General features: G+C 36.0%; 1 protein-coding gene across 2 annotated transcripts in view; it reads right to left on the bottom strand.

Moving 5' to 3' along the window:
- Window positions 1–20,387, bottom strand: part of WWP1 (WW domain containing E3 ubiquitin protein ligase 1) — a 59,186-nt gene that overhangs the window by 34,758 nt on the left and 4,041 nt on the right. For both annotated transcript variants that reach the window (XM_058831975.1, XM_058831974.1), the window contains exon 2: window positions 1,643–1,733. In XM_058831975.1, the coding sequence (XP_058687958.1) occupies window positions 1,643–1,712 (70 nt within the window). In that variant the 5' untranslated portion in view covers window positions 1,713–1,733. The remainder of the gene's footprint in view (window positions 1–1,642; window positions 1,734–20,387) is intronic.

Here is a 20,387-nt window from a genome sequence, read left to right as displayed (position 1 = left end):
AGCTCAGCACAGGATAAAAAATTACCATTTCTGTATATATAAATCTGAAATTAAGGGTCATTTGTGTAAGTCAGTTTACAGTTATATATATATATACATTCAAACTACAGGTGGCTCCATCTCTGCTGTTAGTTATTGCCAGTTTTGATGATTCATCACATTATTGAGTAATGTGCTCCCTTATATAAGGTTAACCATTTTTGCGGTTCCTCTCTTATCTAATTCCATAAAATATCCACCTGAGGGAAATATCAACAATATATTTTTTTTCTCAGATAACCTGGCCATGTTTGGATCATCCAGCAAGATGCATATTTCTTTAGATGCAGTCTTTATTATGACAAGGTATCTTACTCATGCTTTTCCCAAATTTTGTTCAGGATAGCCTTAATATATTCTTGGCCATGCATCCATTTCTACTTCAGCATTCCCAGATTTATCAAGATCCCTGGAAAGTTCAAGCTAGTTATCAATGGTAAAATAATACTTACACATGTAGGTACAAACATATATATTTATGGTAAGTGTAATTATGTACAGTATCTTAGATATCTATGTGCTGATAACATTTTCATTTTTAACTGCTGTAACATTGTCACAATTAGCTACCAAACTTTTTTACTTTGATGAACTTTGTTTATCTTCAGACTACAAGTCTCAGCTCTGCTCTGATATCCCAGAGAGAGTAACTAAGACTGGCAAAAATTGTCACATATTTGACCAGTTCTTGTCCATCAGTAGCAAAATGCATAATCTACTTGGCCTGTTCAACATCTATTGAAAAAGTGTTCCCAACACAATCAGAAATTTCTAGGACCATTTGTAGCCTACTGTGTTTCCCTGCCATCCCTGGGATGGCTGATTTCTGCCTCAAACTATGAAAAAAAGTAAACAGGCATGAGAGACAATATAGTAAATTGCAATTGGATAGAAGGAAAAACATTCTAAGTGACATTCCTTAGCACAAGGAAAGCTGATAATCTACAATCTTTGAGATACTGAAAATTCAACTGGACAATATAATGAGCAACCTGATCCAACTTCAAAGGTAGCCCTGCCTTCATCAGAAGAGTGGACTAGGGAATCACCAAAGGTCCCTTCCAACCTATTCCATATGTTCCAAATTGTTCCATATGTCTGTTTAGTGCAAGCTGTGGCCCAAAGGATACTATATTCAACAAATATTTACCTGGTATGTAATGAAAGAACGTAATCTTTTGAAGGTCTAGAAAATTTTGTGATCTCCTCCAGCTCTCCACCTTCACTAAAACATTGCACCCATTTTCAGCTCGGAGTTCACTACAACCACCTATCTTTTTCCAAGAATTTCAGTAATATGTGTTCCCTCATCAGAATGCATGTCATTAACCACTCATTCCCAAGCAAAATTTCCTGTAATTGCCTGTACTGTTGTACAGAATACCTTTTGGGTTTTTTGAAGATTTATTAAACCCTGTCATGCAACTCACTGTATAATCTCTATTTAGCCTCAAATAATTTACATATATTATAGTCATATTATTAACTGCAACATTTATATCATTAATTAAATACTAACTAATTCATTTTTACACTCACAGGATTGCTTTTGTAGAACACGTCTTTTCTTGTAAAAATCTCTATGATATGAATCACTACTTACCTGTTACTTGCATCTGTAATCTTCCATTACGATTGTGACTTGTATCAGATCTTGGTGAGGCTGTGGCCATGTCAGAGGTTTAGGCTTCAGCCTAAAAAAACAAACAGATAGCTTATTAAAAACTACTTATCTCTGCACATTAGCTACAGCTATTAAATAAAATGTTCAACTAATCAGGAAGTTACCAAATATTATTTAGGTACAGCAGAACACATTATTTCATAACAGCAGTTAAAAAAAGCAATCACTTGGGAAATTTGTCCCACGTTACACCTCTAAGGATGCCAAGACATTTCAGTAACATATATATTTACATAGTTTAGAACAACTGTGTAAGGCAAGAATAGAAACTCAGCTGTGATGTATCAATAATTCTCTCTCTAGAAGACATACTTATGGTGTGATTTCATATAAGCTGACCACCAACAACTTCAAATGAACAAAATTTGAAATATTTACGTTTGAAAATCATGATGTCACCAGAACAATTCACTCAAGCAGCAATGACAGCAATTCAGACAATGGTTTGCATCCTATCCCTAGATGTGCCACCAGCTTTCTGCCCCACTGTTGTCCACCTACAAATCACTTCCCTCATCTATTGAGACAGGAAGCACTTCACAAGGACACCCCACCTCACCACTCAGCATCTAAACCTGAGTCTGCCAGATGCCAGCTGGGGCATCTCAGGACATACCTGTGCACACAGCATCACTCCTGTCCTCCTGAACTACTACACCTGAAACATCTAGAAGTAAAAAATTCTGTTTCTATCAGACAACAACTTTTCATGAGAAAAGAATATATACGTGAAAAATAGACTTTCCCTGATCTGGATGAACTTCCACATATTTGTTTCTGGGAATACAATTGCTTTCAGAAACAATATGGGAAGAGCTATCACCAAACCTTTTTAGTCATGTACCTCTATAAGTACATTCCCCCAATATGTGTGCATTTATAAATTAAATATATGTACCACTTTACTAATACACTCCATATATATTACAACATGTAAAACCAGAAATTAAAAAGGGTGAGATGAAGATGAAATAAGCAGTATGCTTAAAGAAGTTTTAATGATAAAAAGTCCTCTTGCTCTTACCAAAAAAAAAAAAAAAAAAAACCACACAAACCACAAACTTTTTTTTTTTTTTTTTTGTGAGAGGCATGTGATTGAATATGCTTCAGCATTTCTTAAAATGTTGACCTAACACTTCGTAATACAGTTTATTGGCTGTCATAGCTGGAAAACACTATTTACAAAGATACGTACATCCAAATCAAAGTGCATCACTGGCTACACTTTCTAAATCATGAATCTCACTTTGCACCTCCATCCACTAATTACGCAAAGCTTTTTCTTGAAATCTGGCCAGTAAATTTCCATCTTCCCTGATATCAATCACATGTTATTGCAAACCAATGGAAGGTGATGCATTTTTATACGTTTATCAAATTTTCAGATTCTGAAAGTCTTAATTGGGAGGACTTTTAAGCAGATAAGGACATTCTGCTTCCAAGTTTAAGTGTACAAATATGGCAGGTTTTACAGATGACACATCTTTTGTGGCAACAAAAATCACATAAGGAAACATTTCAAAATATCCAGTTTCAAAATGCTTTCTCCATAGCATCAGTTTATTTCAAAAAGCAATAGGTTTCTTGCTTGTTAAAATACCATCTTCACCTTCAAGGGAAGGTGTTTTAAGTATCTTTATTTTTTTGAAAATAACTGACAGTCAACATACTGCTGACTGTTATCACCAAACAGGTCAGGAAATTCTTAACACTTATCTTTTTGTGAGATAAAACATGTAATTAATCTTCAAGTTTTACAACTCTTCTAAGCAGTTTGCCATGATAACTACCGATGCTCTGCGCAGTACACAAAATCTTCCTGGACACACCCAGTGTCATTACAGATTATTTTAAATACTCTACTATTTAAAGGTTTTGTTATCATACAATGAACCACAATGATGACATGCTGCAGCATTTTGAGCACTTACGGTTCCAACTTCCTTGTTGCTTGCCTATGCATGATGAAATGAATAAATTCTGCAAGCGGTGCTGAACTTGTAACTTTAGCCAAAAACTTTTTTTACTTCAGTCAAATCAGCCACTACATCTGCAGTTACTTTTGTACAGTTTTTCCATTTTAAAAAAAATAAAATGCTGTTATTAAAGAAGATACTGCTTAGAATTTATGCTTAAGAATGTCTCTTACCTGGTATATCTTTCCCTAGTGACTTAGTTCTTTGTGAATTTCATTACGGACACAGAATTTAGCAATTGCCCTAAGCTGAACCACACCACAAACACCTATACTTTAATCCAACTATCTGTACAGCAAGCTTCCCACACTGTGTAATTTTTTCTAATATTTGTTTCTTCAGAACTTTGGCAATGTTTTCCAGACATCTTTCAACAGTTATCTACTGACAAAAGAATGTGTTTTAGTTTGTCACCACATTGTTTGCCACATCTTATTTCAGACATTTATACTACTGCAGGAAGATGAAATGTTTTCCCAACAGTGTCTGTGTCTTCTGATACTGAGAAATCTCAAAAGATTCTAATGATTTATCATTAAATTTAGTGAAATCTTGTAAAGTCTTGGATTGAGCACACCATGACTTTAACATCACTGAAAAAAAACTGCAGATGTTTTTCTCCATGTTCTGGATGCTTAGATTTTAAATGCCTTGCTAATGGTGATGGCTTCATACTATCATTAGCTGATAACTCAAGAAACAACGTTCACCATTTCCAATAGCGGATGTACATCCGTATTCAAAATACCACTCTTGATAAACCAAATTGTTCTGGCTGACTTCATGTCGAATCTAATTGCCAGTGGTTTTATCTCATAATACATCTGATCAAGAGCTCATGCTAGAACAGAAGGAGCATCAGTCCTGCCATGTTCTCATTATTCACATTACCAGTATTATCTTCAATCCATGGTCTATTTGCAGGATTTTTTTATTAAGTCACTTGCCCGTTTTGTGAGGGTTTGTTTAGTAAAAACTAAATATTATAATCCACAAATCCTCCTAACTGGGCACAAGTAAACTGCATCCATTACAATACACTGGAAGTGAATGAACAAATGAAGGTGCTACTGTGACCCCATCATACTGTGGAATACCAAATCTGTCTTCAGGACACCTCATGAACCAAATGTGACACAGAAGCATCTGACATACAGACCTACAGAGGGTGGAGTGTCAATATGTATACTAAATAAAGCTTAAGTTCTTTCTTATTTTTCAGGTAAAATATAAGTCCTAGATTTTCTTCCCACATTTTACTGGATGGTGTTCTACACCTGACTTTGGAGGCCACTGATATGGAAAATGTCATAAAAGCAACACATTCAACCAATTCTGAGGGAAATAAATTCAAGTTCTTCACAAGAAGCCAAGATCTGTAATCTAATTCCAAGCACACATTAGTAAACTAGTCTAGGCATACTTTTGTAATTGACAAATTATAATTATTTCTTTCCTCCAACTCTTTAACCTGCATAGGTCTAAAATGCTATGGGGGTTTAGGTTTTTATTTGGTTGATTGGATGAGTTTTGTGCTTTTTTTATCTTTACATCAAGGATGCACAAACCACAATAAATACAGAAATAAATAAATAGTGTCAGAATCCTCAGGTAGACAGTTCACTGTATAATCTCCTCAGACTTCATGTGTTGATTTATCTGCAAGTAATACCACCTGCCCAAACCTGAGTTTCTGGTTCTGCTAGCTATTAAGCTGCTAGCTGCATTTGAAAAACATGTTTGCCTATCTTCTGATAACAGGGAAGTGAGAAGTCACTACACTTAGCTTTGCATCTTTCCTCTTGAAGGAAAAAAATGAGCACAATGCCTGGGAGAAATTATTGCACTGTGAGGGAGACTTCAACAGCTGATGGAGATGAAACAAAGTTAGGCTTGGGTTGGCTGAGGGGCTGTAACTGCATGACTGCAACCCACAACAACAGTCCCCTGATGTTCTGTTCTGACCCTGCTGAATTAACATCCTTCTATAACAGAAATCTATTTTAAATTCTTGCCAATATGGTACACTTAGGTGCATTTGCACAGATTACAGTTCCACATTTTCAGGATACTGTAAACAAAATACTGACGTGCACATCAAATACATTTTTAGAAAAAATACACTAAAATATATGAAAATTTTTTAAAAAGCATTTTAAAATTTAAAAATAAACACAGGTTTTTACCAGCAATACAATAAGTTTTTTATCACAGCTTATATTGAAAAGGGCTTTACTGAACAGAGTAAATTAGTTCAACTGACTGATTCTGTTTTCATCATGTTCCAAAGATTCTAACAGTTTTCATCATGTTCCAAAGATTCTAACAGCTGCAGCCCACTCATCCTTTCTTATGTGATTAGAAATCAAGATCTGGTTAGGAATTAAGGAGAAAGAAAACATTCAATTTATTTAAGGCTTCAGTCATCAGTTATTTTCATCACTAACTATCCAAACTCATCTACCGACATTTTTTAATTAACAGGTTATTGCCTAATCAGCTCAGATGCAGGTTGGTTCTTCCAAGAGACAGCCTGCTCACATGACAATGTTTGTCATATTCATTCAAGATCCAAAAAGCTACTCTAATGTTAATATTTAAACAAACCAAACAAAAGAGTCTTCACTGCCTGATGCATACTGGGTCATACTCACTTCCAGTCAAACATGTTTTTATTCCAGGTAAACAAAGCCTTCAGGAGTAAAAGTCAGCCAAACTCAATTGAACAAGATGAACAATTTTATGTATAGCTTCAAATGCCTTTTAGTCCCTAAAGGCTGGTCTGAACATATGACAAATGCTGCTGCACAGTTGAAAAAGAGAAGCATAATCCAAAACTTGGCCCTTCAACCTTTGACAGGAAAATTACTGATGCAGACATGGCAGGGTGATGGCAGAGGTGAGGTGAGGTGAGACACTGGACAAGAATTCTATCACAGGAACTGTTCGCAGTGCTGACAAAAACAGTATTATTGACATTTTGTAAGGTACTACTACAGATTGTCACACTCAAGAAAAAGACAGGAAAAGCTCTCCTGGGATAATAAACCATGAAAGAGAAGTCCAAAATTAACAAAGACTGGAAGTAAATAGTGTTGACATAAAGGTTTCCAAAAACCTCAGGTTTCTGGGGGGCAAGGCTGCTGCAGAGAGACCACTTATATATTAAATGAAGCTAAGCAGAGACAATACAGAAGTCACATAAGTAGAATAACTGACAGACTTACATGAGGATGGGACTACCATCATTCTTTTACCTTATTAGAAGTAAAACATTTTATAAACTGAGGAAAATTTTGAAAGTTCTAGTAGAGATTCTTCCTATACTGAAAACCTGCAAGTTTCAAGGACTAGCAACCTCCCATCTTGATGAGCCAGAAATTATATCTGCACAGCCAAAAATAAACAAAATTTCAACCAAACACATTGTCTGATCTGCATTAATGCATGGGATGGCAATTAGACCAAGCGAAGTGAAAATACTCATTTAGGAGGACTGAGTAGTTTTCCCATCCAGAGTAATGTCAAAAACAAAATACCTGTATTTTCTTCATCTAATTTGCAAAATAGTCTCCATGAGAAAGAAAAACAGATGGTGAAGAAACACTGAAAAATGAAGATTTTTTTAACTAAACTATTTTAAAAGTCATATTTCCAATAATGAAAGCCCTTACCACTAATGGACAAGGGAGCACCATATCCTATGTGCACTGTTTACTGTTTTCTTGCATCATGGACAAACTTCTTTTCCTCATCCCTAAATCCTTTTCTTGTCTCTCAAAATAAATGCCCAGCTTGGCTCCTGAATATGCTGATTAAGGGTTAAAATCTTTGAGGTTATCTTTACATAATCTTAAAAAGAGGATTACATACAGCAATGCAAGGGTCACCATCCTCGTACTTAAAATCATCCTGAAAATGAGGCCATTAACTCTGACAGGGCTAAAATCACGATACATTCCCAAATATGAAGTTGCTACACTTCCTTATTCAAGCTTTAGGTTAAACTCCACTGGTCTAAAGGATGTGAAGCTTTACTTTCAGAACTGTTTCATCAACACATACAAATACCATCCCCAGCCTCAAAATTCCTGGACAAAAAAAGTTCAGAGAGACTCTGGAGAGCCCCATGAAGACCACAGTGATCACAACCCTTCTGTCTAAACCACCCTCATCATACATAACCATTACATCAACTGGAAGAGTACAATCTAGTTATTAACTCCTACAGCTGGTATCTTAATATTATTTCAGTTGTATATATTATTTTGGGTAACTACAGATAGATTAGGACAAAGCAAGACTCAAGCAAAACCATGGAATGGACAACATAGTAGTCTGTTAAAAGAATTAAAGAATCATTTTCTAATTCATGTGAATCAACAGTTTCATGGAAGTCAATCTCGTTAACAATAACAACACTTATAAAATTTACACTTCTGTGAACAATACTCTCTAAATCTCAAAATGCTATTAAAACATCAGAAATCAATGGGAATAACAACAGTGAATATTTCATTTATTTATTTTTCCGTCATTAGTAATTACTTATTCATAGAATTTAAGCCGTCAAATTTTAAATTGCATTACTCATTTGGTAATGAGTGCACCTAGTGCAGGGATAGTTTGTAAAGCCGAAAGTTAAAAAGTATCACTGGAGCAGCAAACACACAAATTGCCTGATGCTGCAAATCAGTAATTGAGGAGATACTTGACAAAGAACCAGGGCACTCAGACGTAAAAGAGTACACCCACCAAGAGAGAAAACCATTTTCTTAGTCACATGATACCACAAGAGTCAAGCTAGGAATAAGACAAACAAAAAAAAAGTACCAAGATAGTACAATCCAATTACCTGTGATATCATTCCGTAACATATGGAAAATCCCTTTTTTTTTTTTTTTTCCACTTAAATTCACTAATGTAAAAACATCAAGTAATGCTAAAGGTTGGAGAAATGAACAGTGATTTCAGGAGGCTGCAGGGGTCAGAATCTCTGTACTGTAGCTGTTCTGATCTTCTGAGTGTGAGTATGGGAAGGAAAGATTCTAAGGAAACTCTGCCCATGGTAGAGCACGCAGGGTGACAAAGCAACCCTGTGTGAGCGTCCTTCAGGAAAAAGAGAGTTGGTCCACTTTGCTGGGGAGCATAGGAAATCATCCACACTTCTAGTCCTGCCTCCACACCCTCTTCCACCAAAGAAACAAGGCTGGGGTGGGAGTAAGGGTGTTACCATGCAAGCAAGTTTCTTAATCAATTTCTTTCCATTAAGACTTTAAAAATCCAGAATTTTTATTCAACACAATTCTGATTGAAAAGTCCATTTCACTATTTATCAACAGTGAAAATAGTGATGATTTTTCACAGCTAATTAAACACATGTCTAATTGACTGGGGTTTTAAAAAAAATGAAACAAAACAGTATTATTTCCAGAAAGAATCAGTAATTCTATTACCATTTAAAAAATGAAGGGTTTCTCCCTTTACCATCAGGAAACTTTCAGTTCAGTAATTCAATATGCACAAACAGAAACCAGATCTGAAACAGATCCAGAGAAATATCTATAGACCCAAAAATGAGGTGGCTTTTCTTACACTGCAAGATAGCAGAGTCATTTCTACAATTCTTCTTTCCCTCTGCAAGACTAACAAAAAAAAACAAAAAAAAATCTAAGACATGGCATTCCCTTTACGGACAGCTTTGATCATCAACAAAAATTACAGTAGTATTTACACATAGGCAAATAGAGAATTTAAAAGTTTACTTCCTCAAATGCCACAAACCTTACCACAAACCAAATGCCACTTTAAGAAGCAATGGAAATATTTATTAGTATGAGATGTCTTCCACAAACACCAGTAGGGCCTGCTGAGAACCACTGAACATTTGCTTCATTTTGAAGACAAAACTAATTTGTTCTTCACAAAAATTTCATGTCTCCTCCTCCATTTCAGATGTTAAGATCGCCTTTAAGATTTACTGTTACAGGCCAATTCAGAATGTTCACAGTGCCATTCTCTATTCTGAACAAATATATGACAAACAGGAATATACGGTGAAGCCCAATACAAACTTCAGTTTTGGCACAATGGGCTGGGATACAGACAAGACATCACGTAGGCCAAGGAAATAGATTTAATTAATCAACAATTAATTGGTGTATGGGGGAAGGGGGAGAAGAAAAAACAACCCTACTCCTGTGAACATTAGCTTCCAGTAAAAAGCTATATTCATGGACATCTTATACACACTTACTGAAAATATTTGCTGGTTTGATTCCTTTCAATAGAATGCCAGAACTTAAAATACTCATAAAGCTGGCAAAATGGCACTTCAACATGCTTCAGCCACTCAGAACTCTTTCACATATAAACTCTGTTACACTCACTCTTAAGGAACCTAATTGTTTGAACATAAGAACAACTTTAAGAAAAGGAAAATACTGCCTAGCTATACTATTATTTTAATTATTTCACATCTTTCTAGCTGGCAAGGAATGAAAAAAGCGTATATAGAGCTGTAAATGAACATATTATAATAGTTAACCAGCCAATAAGTCCCATTTAAAATGGGACTTATTTACTAGAAGTTGCAAAAACATTAAAGAGATTTTTTTTTAATGTAAAATAAAAAGCCTTGACACCCTTTAGTTAATTGAAATTAAGTAAATGAATTGAACAAGAGCTATGAATTAATGAACCACCATTAAGCAGCAGGTGGGTTTTCTATCACTCTTACAGATACATTGAAAGAAATGGTTCAGTGGCAAAATCCAGTAAACAGTGCTTCAATGTGTGACTCCTGCTAGACGTATGCTAGAAAAGCAAAGTCCAAGTTACATGAACAGCTCTAACCTTTGATTTCTAATCTGGATGCCTTACCTTGAAACTCTTGGATTCATTCAATTTAACTTAATAGATCTGTTTATATGACACTGAAATGCTACTTTTTTTTCACAGACTAAACCGAGTTCCGTGTCTTCTGGCATTCTGCTTTTGCCACAAGCAGACAATTCCCAAACACACCATTTTACCTGCACGAATTCAAACACTTCCTGGTTTTTAGATGCCTTATTTTTTTGTTTTCACCTTACTATCTTTAAATTTCAGTCTTATGTATATTTTTCTCTTTGCATTTTATACCTATATAATTCAATTTTTTTTTTTTCCTGGAAGATATTTTAATTATTAAACACAAAAGTACACATGAAAGCCATGGTACAAAATAAAAAATATTTAAGAATGGAACAAAGTAGCATGCACACTTACCATCAGGTTTTCTGTGTCTTAAAATTATGCATGAAGTTAAAGAACTTAAAATATTACAAATCCTAACTTATGTGACAGAATGCTCAATGAAAGAAACATTATTAACTTTCAAAATCCCTGTGAAAATAATTTAAGCAATAGTTCTATACTCAAACTGAATGCAAAACATGGTAGAAAATGTATTCAGAATCATAAAGCGTAGAGCAAGTTTAATAATTAGCCAGTAAATTTGTAAGATGCAGTGAGTAGTACTGAACAGTCTCCTCACCTATGAAGTACCATTTGTAAAAGTATTATAAATAGTCGCTTAAGTCATTGTTTAATAGATTAGAAAATATTAGAAAATATTAGAAATGGAAATCAGTTTTTCCCCGGTCATTTAAAATAATGCTAGGAGCATGGATTTTACTTCTCACACAATGGAAACACGCAGTGACAGTACTTCTAGGACAGGATTGTAGTAATGACCATCATTTGTTGAGCAATAAATCATTTTCTGTGGTACCTACTGCTAAACTTGAGTCAGACAAATACTGACAGACTGAAATGTAGGTCTCTATCTTAAATAAAAATCTAGGATAGTTTTTAAAAATGGAAAGCTAACAACCTGAAACTATTTAACAGAATAGTTATCTACTTATCAAGATCATAAGATTCCTTCAGATTCCTTTAGTATTTACTTCTTACTAATAGTTTCTCCAGTTCCTTAGGTATTGATGTGTTTAAAATACGTATGTTAAAAAAATAGCTATTCCATCAAGCACATAAATATTACCTATACAAACAGACCTGGAAAACCAGAAAGGACAGTGAAATATACTGTTCAAAACATTTGTAACTGTAGGACATAGTCTATGTCCTACATAGTGAATACTATGTCCTGTCATAGTGAATACTGGGAACTTTTTTAAGTAGAGGTGCTCCAGTGCCATAATCATCTTGATGGTCCTTTATCAAACTCCCTCTGGCACATCCATGTCCCCTCTGTACTGAGAAGCCCAGTAGTGGGCACAGCACTCCAAGTGTGGCCTCATCACCAGTGCTGAATGAAAGGGAAGGACCAACTCCCTCAACCTGACAGAGATTCTTTGTCTAACGTAGCCATCATGTTCAGCCTCATTTCCACCATGACACCCAAGTATCTTCTGCCAGCAGAATGTTTTGCTTCTCCTGTTAAAACTCTAAACTACTATCAAAACCATAATCAACAGACAATATCCCTCACTCCTTTAAGAACAGCTTACATGTATTCTCCCAAAAAATGAGAATTACTTGAGGCTGAGAGGTCTTGAAAAGGAACCAAATTTGTTAATTAGTACTCCAAGAAAATAAATGAGAAGAAAGCTATGAGAATATCCTCATACTTTCTGTTTTCATTAACATATTTTTGGGAGTGAATCTTCAGATCAGCCAGAACAGTCAGGGAGACAGGACCATTTAATTTCTCATCTTTTTGCCAAGCCCACAGTACATACTGGTGGGTATAGATACAGTAGTGGCTTCTTTCCTTTTGGATCTGCTTTCACAGAAGTAGAATTTCAGCTTAAGCACTCTCCTCCTCCAAGGTTTATGAGGCCTTGACAGTAAGACAAGGCATTAGTTCTCCCTGTCAGTAAATCCACAGCTTCTCCAGAGATACTTCAACATCCCTGATACATCGTAAATATTTTGTTACTAAGTTCCAAGTTGCTAACCCTGCAGCAGACAACAGAGAACTGAACTGGAAAGCAAACTGTAACTGTTCTTAAAACACAGGACATCCTGAGATGGAAGAGACCTCTGAGGAGCATCCTAACCAACTCTGGACTCCACATAGTACAATGTAAAAGTTAAACAATGTATCTAAGAGCACTGTCTGAATGCTTCCTGAACAGAATGGATTGGTCAGTTCCCAGGGCTATGATATTATTGGTGTTTGTAACAGCTGGTGGAATAAGTCCCATGGCTGGGGCACTGGGATGGAGGGATACAGGCTGCTCAGAAGCAATAGGCAGAGCAGGTAAGGTGGAGGAATTGCTCTGTATGTGAAGGAGGCTTTGATTACACAGCCCTTATAGTTAGTGATGATGTGACTGAGAGCCTCTGAGAGAGGATTAAGGGGTGGAAAAAAAGGAGTTACAGCAGTGGGTGTCTACGACTGATAGTCCAGCCAGGATATAATCAGTGATGAATTGTTCTCTAGGCAATTTAGAGGAATCCCTTGAATTTGTAGCCCTTGGCCTTACAAAAGATTTCAATTCATATCAACCAGGAGCATCATACCACTGTGATGAGGAAGTCTTGGAAATTCGTGCAGTCTATAGGAGGTAACTTCTTGTCACAGGTACTCAATGAGCCAAGTAGAAATTATGCCCTCCCAGACTTGTTACTTGTGAATACAGAAGGACTCACGGGGGATGTGACAGTAGGTTACTGTCTTGGCAGCTGTGATCATGAAATGATCCTGTTTAATTTTATATCCTTCTAGGATAAGGCCACTGACCTTGTGGATGAAGGGAAGGTGGAGGCTACAGTTCTGGATCTTAGCAAGGCTTTGATATTGCTCTTTAAAACATCTTTCTGGACAAGTTGCCCAACAGTGGGATATTCATGGTATGCTCAGTGAAGTACTGTCTAAAGGGCAGAACTCAAGGCATTGTACCAAATGGGACCAAATCTGACTGGTGACCTGTCCCAATGTTCCTCAAACTCAGCTCTAGGGCGAGTCCTGGTCAATATTTCTATCACTGATCTGGATACTGGAGTTGAACACACCAGTAGCAAGTCTGCTGACTGGAAACTGGGGAGGGAGGCACTAATCTCCTCTCCAGGTTATTTAGTGACAGGACATGTATGAATAGTTCAACACTGAGTAAGGGAAAGCTCAGACCTGTCATTAGAATGTATTTCTTCACTGAGAAGTTGGTCAAACACTGTAACAGGTTTCTTAGAGAGGTGGTCTATGCCCCAGGCCTGTCAGTGTTTAATAGATATTTGTACAATGCCCTTAACAACACAGTTTATCTTGCTGTCAGCCCTGAACTGCTCAGACAGGTAGACTAGATGGTCCATCGTAGGACCCTGCCAATTGAAATACTGTACTCTATTTCATTCTTGCAAACTGACACCTTGGGGCCATGACCTGGGGAGTGTGTTCCAGTGCTTGACCCCACTTTTGAGATCCTTTCCAATATACACCATTCCATGATTCAGCAGAGAACTTATTAACCAACCAAACGAAGTTTTAAGCAATTCCCTCACCTCTTATCACTGGACACCAGAAGATCAGCACCTCCCTATCTGTTCCCCATCATAAGTTGAAGATAGCAATGACGTCACCTCTATGTCTCATCTTCTCTAAGCTGAACAAACATAGTATCCTGAGCTGCTGCTCATAAGTCATGATCTCCATTCCTCCTTTGGACAAATGCTAACGTTCTTCACACTGGGTTTGATATAAATATTACTGTATTTATCTTTCTTAAGCCAAGCTACATGCATTTTCCATCCCTCCACCTCAAAAACCAAATCTTCATCTACTCCTATTGATATGGAGAGCAAACTATATACAAACAATATTTTCTGCATTTTTTCAAGCACGTTCACTGACCATTGCTACAAATGCTGCAGAATTGATCTGTGCATTATATATAACATTACCAGCCTCATAGAATGGTCTAAGGAAAAAAAAAACCAGTACCACTACAGAAGTTTACAAAAAACTGTACTTCCGAGTGTTATGCAAGAGGCCCAGACAAACTACTATAATTCCACTGCACGCATCTGCCTGTTCTGTTCTGCCTTATACTTGGACCTTTTTAGCCTTGTTTTCCCAAGCAAACATCATATGCATGACTCATACTGTCCACCTGCCTCTTCCCTCTCTTCCTTTTATCTCCATGCCTCTAAGTGAACCTGTTCACCACCAGATTCAGTTAAAATAAACTGAGAAGTAATATCTTCTGAAACACTAAGTTCCCATGAGTTTCACGAAGTTCAGTAGCGTAGCAGAGACAAGAGACACGATTTCATGTGCTTGCTGAGCGAAGGGCTGCAGCATGAGCTCAAGCTCTCTACGCTGCCTGACTCAACAGCTACACAAACACCACAGAAAGCTCTGAATCACTCTGAGCTGCAGCACTGCATAGTGCCTTTTTTACTACAAGTAAGAAAGGTCTAGAAGGGCACATGAAGCAAAGAATTGTAATTGTAAGAAAAGACTGTCTAGAATCTAGCTCCACTGCTACACAGCAACTTACAGCAAAATATTTACAGTATGCATTGCTTGCAAATATTAATCACGATGCTTCTAGGTCCTACCAAAATGTCAATATATGAAAAATATCACAATGCCTCCTCTGTGTTACAGAAAAAAATACACACACAATGGAACAAACACAGTGAACAACTTCCAGGTTTTTTGAATGGAACAATAGTAGTTACAGGCCAACATGCATGTCAAGAAATCAGGGAAGAATATTCTCTCCTTGATTCTAATATTTAGCTGAATAGTTCTCATGTCTGCCAGAACATGTAATATGCTAGCTACACACGCTTTTCTGGGTTGTCTTCTCTTATGGATAATCCTAATGCTTGTACAAATTACTGCTCATCAGACTTGCATCAAGAGCAATGTAAAGCAATATATTAAGATAGATTGTTAAAATATGGGCAGATTTTAGTGTACCTACACTGCAAACAGAAAACTTTACCCTCTAGTTGCATACAGGCACCTCCATATTAAACTATATAGATAACCTATTTTAACCACATGGAAAATGGAGAGGCATGAGCTTCCAAACAGGCAGAGAGCCTGAGCATATACCAAGAGCATCCAGATAGCTTATAAAATCCACTTGCAGGAATTTGTGCCTGTCAGCATCACCTTATTAGTTACAATAGCTTTGACTGGTGTAAATACACCTCTACTGCAGACACAGCAAAATTAGCAAACATGGAACAACTTTAAAGATGTTAACCAAGACTGCTGCTGTTACTGTTACATCCCCCCCACTATGTTTTTATGGGGTATGAAAAAAGGTGACTAAGGAACACCAATAATGGGAAATAAATTATTACAGCTCCACAAAATAGTTTCCCAGCCTGCTCATTGTTTTGGTAAGTCAGAAAAAAACAACAATTCAAAGAGGGGAAGAGAAGCCTACTCAGTGTTATGAGAAAGTGGCAGAAAGGGTTTTGCACAATTTTTGTCAGTAAGACATTTGATGTGATCCACCTCTCACCAGTAACTTTATCTCAAAAAATAGCTCAAAGAAGTATAAGTAGAATTCACTGCATGTTCTCACTCTCTTTTCCCTGAATATTTGATTTTTTAAAAGTGCTATGCAAGGCTCTTTCCAGCTGTCAATCTCAGCAGTGTTAAAACACTAAAACATGTCTGTCCTACTTCCAGTCACAGACTGCACTAATCTTACCTATTTCTACCTGAGAGCATTCAGCCAAGTATTGTCATTTACTTTTTCAAAAATAGCCCTTCAGTCTTTACAGTGCTACAGAATCCAACCTGTTCCTTACCAAGGCTCTAAGCTGATGAATAATTCTCACTTCTTAAAACAAAGGCTTGCTTGTTTCTGCTAGATATTTTCCAACCCAATTTTAATCTGAATTAATCTGATTCCAAAATTTAACTACAAAAAAACTCACAAGATAAGAACATGAAAATTAATAAAACAGAAGTCTTACCAGAAGGGCCCAAAATTTGACTTCTCAAGTTCAAGGGCCAGTACTGGACCACAACAGTACAGTTTAACACATCATTACAAAAGCAACAGTGAAAGAAAACACTTTCATGAAGGTCAGTGTCCTTTCTAGTGAAAAGCTAAAGACTAACTTATAAAACTTAAAATGATTAACAGCTTATTCTTGAGAGCAACACTGTCTTGAAACCAGGTGGCTACAAAAAGTGCACCGAAAAGACCAGATTCCCACTGAAGTATGTCAAAGTTATTCCCTCATTCAGGTTGATTTTCAGGGGACTTGTGAGGCTAGATATTAGAGGAAAGACAAACAAGACAAATGCATCTCCAGCATCTTTTACTCACAAAACACACACTTGCAAGATATGGTCAACACACAGGCCTTCGGCCTGAAGAGTATTAAAAGTGCTTAGTCATTCTCTGTCTTCTTCCATATGAATCCCTCTTCTTGCTGGCCTTTTTTGTGCCTTCTTCGGTCATCCTTTAAAGCTTTCAAGACAGGGCATAACATGGAAAAGTTGAAAAAATACACAAAGCATCCATTCAAGCTAGGAATGCACTGTGCACATAAACAGTGGCATGATGATGTTGTCATCTTAGGCTATTCCTACATCTTCTATATTAACCTTTAAAACCACCAGTTTTTAAGCAGTGGAGTGCCACTAAACATCCAGAAAAATGTTCATAGTTCCCCTCTGTTATCAGGGAGGGACTGAAACACAAAATGTTCAGATATTCAGGAAAATAAGCTCAAAGTGTATGTCTCTGTTAATAAAGATTTATTTAATAAATTTTGATTTCTTATGGCCTTTAAAGCTTTGAAATTGAAGCAATCAGCATGACAGATTTATACAAAAGAGACAAGAACAGCAACCAACTCTGAAAGTAGGCTATCCCTGACAGCTATATTCCAAAAAAACCAAAACATAAACAAACTATAACCAAAAAAAGGCTACAATGGGAAGTCTAGACTAACTTGCTCTTAGAAAATGTTTTAAGATGCTTTTAGTTTATGCACCAAAGTATGATCTGTATGGTCTTTTTTATTAAAATCCTTATTTCTTAGCAATGGATTACCTCCTTCTCTGTATAACAATTTATTCCTTATTTTGAATAATGCATCAGTACATCTCAACTGAATTGTGTAAGAATTACTTCTTGATAGACTACCCTCCTCAACTTTCAAAAGTGTGCTCTAACATCTCTTTGTTTAGTTGTATGGATTAAAAAGCATAGGCTTAAAAGGATTAAAAGCATAAACTGAAAATTATATTTAGTATATTTAATATATTTAATATTTAGGGTCCTGTTGGTCTCTGCTAGAGGCCTCTCTTCATTTTTTTTAAATGCTAGAAATTAACAACATTTTCCATTTCATTTGCACAGAAGCTGTACTACTCTGATAGTTTTCTCCTCAATCAGTTATATTTTCCTGATCAAAGACCGAATACAAACAACAAAGAAACCCAATAGTTCACTCGTAAAAGATCTGGGAGATTCCCAAAACCATTTATCATAGAAAAGTAACAAATATGGTTATGTAAGTAATATAAAAATAGCCTGTAAGCTCATATATGTTATATTCTGAATACATTCCAACATTTACCTTTTTACTCCATTCTTGATGGGACATTTTTGTAACACAATTCTTAACTATGTTTGGTTCTTGCTACCAAATACTTCATTACATCTCATTTTGAGGAATTTTCATTATTCCTCATTTTGAGGAATAGTTGTAGCTAATCTTTCCAACACACATTAGGTCTCCTATGTTAAGACAAAAAGCATACCTATCACCAAATATTACACTACCCACTGTTATTTCCATCTGAAGGTTCAGCTTTCATTACTCAATAAATAATTTCACTACCTAAAGATTTTGTCAGTTCATTAGCAGAAGACATTTTATCATGTTATGAAATAAGATTCCAAATAGTTTTCTTTCCCTTAGCTATTCCCTTAACAATGCATTTTAATTCACCATCCCATGACAACATTTTGTCAGCAATCTCTTACAAGACATTCAGCCAGGGATTTATTTTATATTGGAATGACACACAGATATCAGTGTTCCACCAGATTTTCAATACTAACTGAATTTTTCCTGTCCTTCCGGCATCTTGAAGTCAAAATACATCCTTTTTTTTTTTTTTTGAGCCCAAAATTTTTTAATCTACTAAGTAAAAAAAGTGATCATTTTTTAAAAAGATAACACTGTACAAAGAGAACTGGAAGTGGAAAATAAATTGTGCCAAGAATGGAGGAAAAAAAGGAACTGAAATTTAAGAAGAAGCAGCTTCCACACGTCTAACCTGAGGGGAAAAGGGAAGTTTACCAGTCCTATTACTCTTCATCTTCTATTGACCATTCCTCTTACATTTTATTTTGCCTTTTAATTGTTATGTTTAAAAACTTTATTTTATGTCATCATAGATGCTAGGAAATACAAGAGAGAATTTTGTATGTAATTTTGGTACACCAGCTAGTAAAAACAAGGTCAGCTTTCAAGATTAAGGTATCATGATCTGTTCAGGAGTTTTGCTTCATCCTTATAAACAACAAACAAGAAAACTCTTTCTGAATTTCTCATGAACTACCACAGCACTCCGTTTCAAAACTGGACATGTGTTATTTTTTCAGTTCTGACGCCAAAGCGTATTGTACAACTTTACAGATTATCAGCTTCATCTTTCCTGTTTCCTTTAGCCCATTCTAAAACTACAACTAATTTGAGTTGATATATACTGATAAATTGCTGGCTACCTTGAACTGCATATACAATCCAAGGTTCTCTTATGTTTTTTACCCACCTATATATGAGCCACAGATAAAAGTTTTTAGTTGCTTCCTTTTTTAAAGGATTCTTCTGCTAATCTCCTGCTCCATTTAAGTCTTACAGCAAAAGACCCAGTAATGAGAAATGTGTGCAGAGTATCCTGTTTAATGCTATCTATGCTCACAGAAGCACAGATGAGAGCTCTCCTCTGCCCACTTCAGGCTGCTAGGTGAAGATACTTAATTGCACAAAACAGAATTATTTTGTTGCTTATCTTTAGAATCTGACTTCCTCTTCTCATCAGTTTTTAAAACGCTTTCTTCTATCTTCAAGACAATTTCCTGCAAAATAAGCCTAAAATCCTAATGGAATCAAAGTAGATGGGAGCAAATCTACGCTCTTTGAACTACTTGAATGGTCAGTTGCTAATATGTATTTGCGTTCTCACTGTCATTTACACATAAATCAAGAGATTATCCTACTGTGCAACAGATAATTTTATTTGAAAAAAAGTCTTCAGGTTTTGAACTGGTTACATTTAAGTATGCTCAGATGCAGAAAAGCAGAACATAAGCATATCTAACATACTCCTATGAAAAAACAAATGGTGATTAATAAAAACCAAAGAACGTAATCTGCTCTGTTAAACACATGCTTCACTCCAATTTTATTCATGACTTTATTTCAGTCATCATACAGTAACATAACCAGCTCAGTAAATTTCAGTTGACTCTTCAAAATCAGTAGAATTTATAAGTTTAATCCAAAGCCATACTCTCTTTTAACAGGATTTTAAAGTTATTTTCTTGACAGTACTGAATTGTCAAACTGTACATTAGATTAACAATTTACACAATCCTCAACACTGGCTGAAGGGAGAGGGAATTAAAATATAATTGTTTCTTTGCCATACATATACTGCTAGAGAACTACAGCAGTACAGTCAT

This window comes from Poecile atricapillus, chromosome 2 (assembly GCF_030490865.1).
Source record: "Poecile atricapillus isolate bPoeAtr1 chromosome 2, bPoeAtr1.hap1, whole genome shotgun sequence".
NCBI classification, from domain to species: domain Eukaryota; kingdom Metazoa; phylum Chordata; class Aves; order Passeriformes; family Paridae; genus Poecile; species Poecile atricapillus.
Note: the sequence above shows the minus strand (reverse complement) of the source record. Positions and strands in the feature narration are given on the sequence as shown.